Below are 2943 nucleotides of genomic sequence, written 5' to 3'. Positions count from 1 at the left end.
TCCTCCTGCCTTCCTCTTCCAAGTGCTGGGATTACACGTGTGGCATGTAGTATTAGCACTAACTGTAAAAGGCAAAGTTTAGTTTGTCAAAGGAGCCATATGCTTTTCTGCTTTGCATTGCTGTGGCCAGGAATGCTGCCCTACTCTAGAACCTTCTCTAGGCACATTGTTAGTAACCCAGGCTTCAGGTTGGATATACATCTGTCGTCCATTAAGACAGTGATTCCCAGACTCCCAATGCTGTGACCCTTTAACACAGCCCCTTCCTTTGTGATGGACCCCCACCTGTAAAACTGTTTTCTGTTCTGCTTCATAACTGTGATTCTGCTACTGAGCGCATGGTGTCAGTTCCTGAGGCCATCAGAAACGTGTGCTCAGGTTGTGTCAGATGACCCCATGTCTGGTGGCCCCAGGCCTCTGAGCTCAGAGGTATCATGTCACCCCGCTGTTCTATGAAGTGAGGAAAGCTGGGGCATGGAGTACCCTGGTCACCACTGGGACCCCAACCCAGGGCTAAACAAAAACACAACTCTTACTGAATAACTGAATGAAGAAATACTCAGAACATCAAACACAGAGAAACACTACATTTTCAATGTGGTGGGATCCTGCAATCCTAGCTACGTAGAGGGCTGAAGCAGGAGATTGACAGTTCAAAGCCATCCTGGGAAAATCAGCAAGGCCTTATCTCTTAAGTTAAAAAAAAAAAAAGCCAGGTGGTAGTGGCCAGTGACACATACCTTTAATCCCAGCACTCAGGAGGCAGAGGTTTGAGGCCAGCTTGGTCTACAGAGTGAATTCCAGGACAGCCAGAACTACACAGAGAAACCCTGCTTGAAAAACAAAAAATAACAAACAAACAAAACAAAACAAAAAATTAAAGGGCTTCCAAGAGGGCTCAGGGATTAAAGGTGCTTGCTGCTAATACTACTGACATGAGTTCAATTCTCAGGACCCATATGGTGAGAGACCTGAATCCATCAAATTGTCTTCTGATCAATGTACCATAGTATGCCACTCCTATTCCTAAATAAATAAATGTACTTAAAAAATTAAAGTCCGGGCCATGTCTCAGCAATAGGGCACCCATCTAAAATCTGCCAGTTAAGGGAACTGAAAATGTGGCTCAGTGGTAGAGACTTTACCCACCATGTGTAAGACCCTGAAAAAACTCACAAACGAGAGGAAAATCTGGGTTGGGTGTTCTGAAACAATTTGAAGCTCTTGGCTAAAAGTTTATTGATCCCTCTCTGTGTCACTTCTCAGGATGCCATTCCCCAACCAGGGCCAGGGTCCTACTCGTACTGGTGGGAGGGGTAGGTGTTGTGTCCGTCATACTCATTGGTTGTAAGGCAGCGTAGCATGAAGTGGCCCAGGTCATGCTTAGATATCACCCTTGAGGGCCCTCGTCCATCCAGGGTCACTGTGTAGGCTCCAGTTAGCGGCTGGTCCCCTGTGAGAGAAAGACCGAGGGAATAAACCAGCCATCCTTCCCATTTTCAGCTTTCTTCTTTTAAATTAATTAATCAATCAATTTATTTATTTATTCATTTGTTTGTTTTTCGAGACAGGGTTTTTCTTTGTAGCTTTGGAGTCCATCCTGGAACTCACTCTGAAGACCAGGCTGGCCTCGAACTCAGAGATCCACCTGCCTCTGCCCCTGGAGTGTTGGGATTAAAGGCGTGTGCCACAATAACTGGGCTAAACTTTTTAATTTACTAAGTTTTGTGTATGATGTGTGTGTATGCGGGGGCTTCCCCATATTAGTTCATCAGATAACTTTTATTTTTTGAGACCAAGACTTGCTTGCTGGCCTCAAACACGCAGTCTGGGATGGCAGGTGTGTACCACCATGCCTGGCATCTCTCTTTTCCTGGGAGACCACATGTAGTTGTTCTAGCAGAACATCTGCATCTCCCTCCAGACGTGTCTGTGGGGAAGGTTTCCATGTCACTACAGTCCCTACCACCTTCTGAATGTGCAAGTCCAGAAATACCCATGCAAGAGCCACCTTCTGAGTCTTGACTTTCAGTATCAGGAAACAATAATAAATGATGGTGATTTTAGTGCTGGAGAAATGGCTCAGTACTTAAAAGCACTGACTGCTCTTTCAGAGGAATTGAACTTGTTTCCCAACACCCATGTCAGGCATCTTATAATGGCCTGTAACTCTAGGACCAAATCCAACACCCTGGCCTCTATGGGCTTCTGCACTCATGTGAACATAATGGCACTCACACACACATAAATGTAAAAATAATAAAAATAAATCTTAAAAAAAGAGAAAAATGATGGTGATATTTTAATATCTGAATTCCATGGCATTTGTTTGTTACAGAGAGACAACAGAACAGTAGAAAAGAAAGGAGATCAAACAAACCAGGCATAGGGGCTAGAGAGATGGCTCAGCAGCTAAGAGTACTGGATTTTCTTCCAGAGGACCCGGGTTTGACTCCCAGCACCCACATAGCAGCTCACAACCTGCAACTCTAGTTCCATGGGATCCAAGCCCTCTTCTGGCCTCATGGTACTGCATGAAGTCGGCACACAGACATAATGCATGCAAACATCACACACAGAAAATCAAATAAAAACAACAACAAACCCCAACCCAGGTATGGTGCTGAACACCTGTAATTCTGGCACTTGGGAGGTGGAGACTGGGGGGGGGGCAAGGCCGTCCTTGGTTACACAGCAACTTTGAGGCTAGCTACACTAGCTACACAAATCTGTTTCAAAGACAAAACTGACAGCAAGTCTGTCTGACCTACACACACACAAACACACACACACACACACACACACACACACACACACACACATGTATATATCTGCATATATATTATGGTTGTGTAGCTCTTGTGGGACTGCTTACCAGTGGGAGCGGGAGCTGTCTCTGACTCTTTGCCTGCTTTTGGCATCTTTTTCCTCCTACTGGGTTGC

The 2943-nt window shown here is 45.3% G+C and overlaps 1 protein-coding gene across 1 annotated transcript in view; it reads right to left on the bottom strand.

The window, feature by feature from the left end:
* Positions 1 to 1190: 1190 nt before the first annotated feature.
* The window catches only part of Blvrb (biliverdin reductase B), a 14448-nt gene continuing 12695 nt past the window's right edge, over positions 1191 to 2943 (bottom strand). Inside the window, exon 5 of the mRNA XM_005371590.3 lies at positions 1191 to 1453. Coding sequence (XP_005371647.1) covers positions 1296 to 1453 — 158 coding nt within the window. The 3' untranslated portion in view covers positions 1191 to 1295. The remainder of the gene's footprint in view (positions 1454 to 2943) is intronic.

Source organism: Microtus ochrogaster, unplaced genomic scaffold (assembly GCF_000317375.1).
Source record: "Microtus ochrogaster isolate Prairie Vole_2 unplaced genomic scaffold, MicOch1.0 UNK115, whole genome shotgun sequence".
In the NCBI taxonomy this organism is placed as follows: Eukaryota; Metazoa; Chordata; class Mammalia; order Rodentia; family Cricetidae; genus Microtus; species Microtus ochrogaster.
The sequence above is the reverse complement of the archived record's forward strand: the minus strand, read 5'-3'. Positions and strand labels throughout refer to the sequence as shown.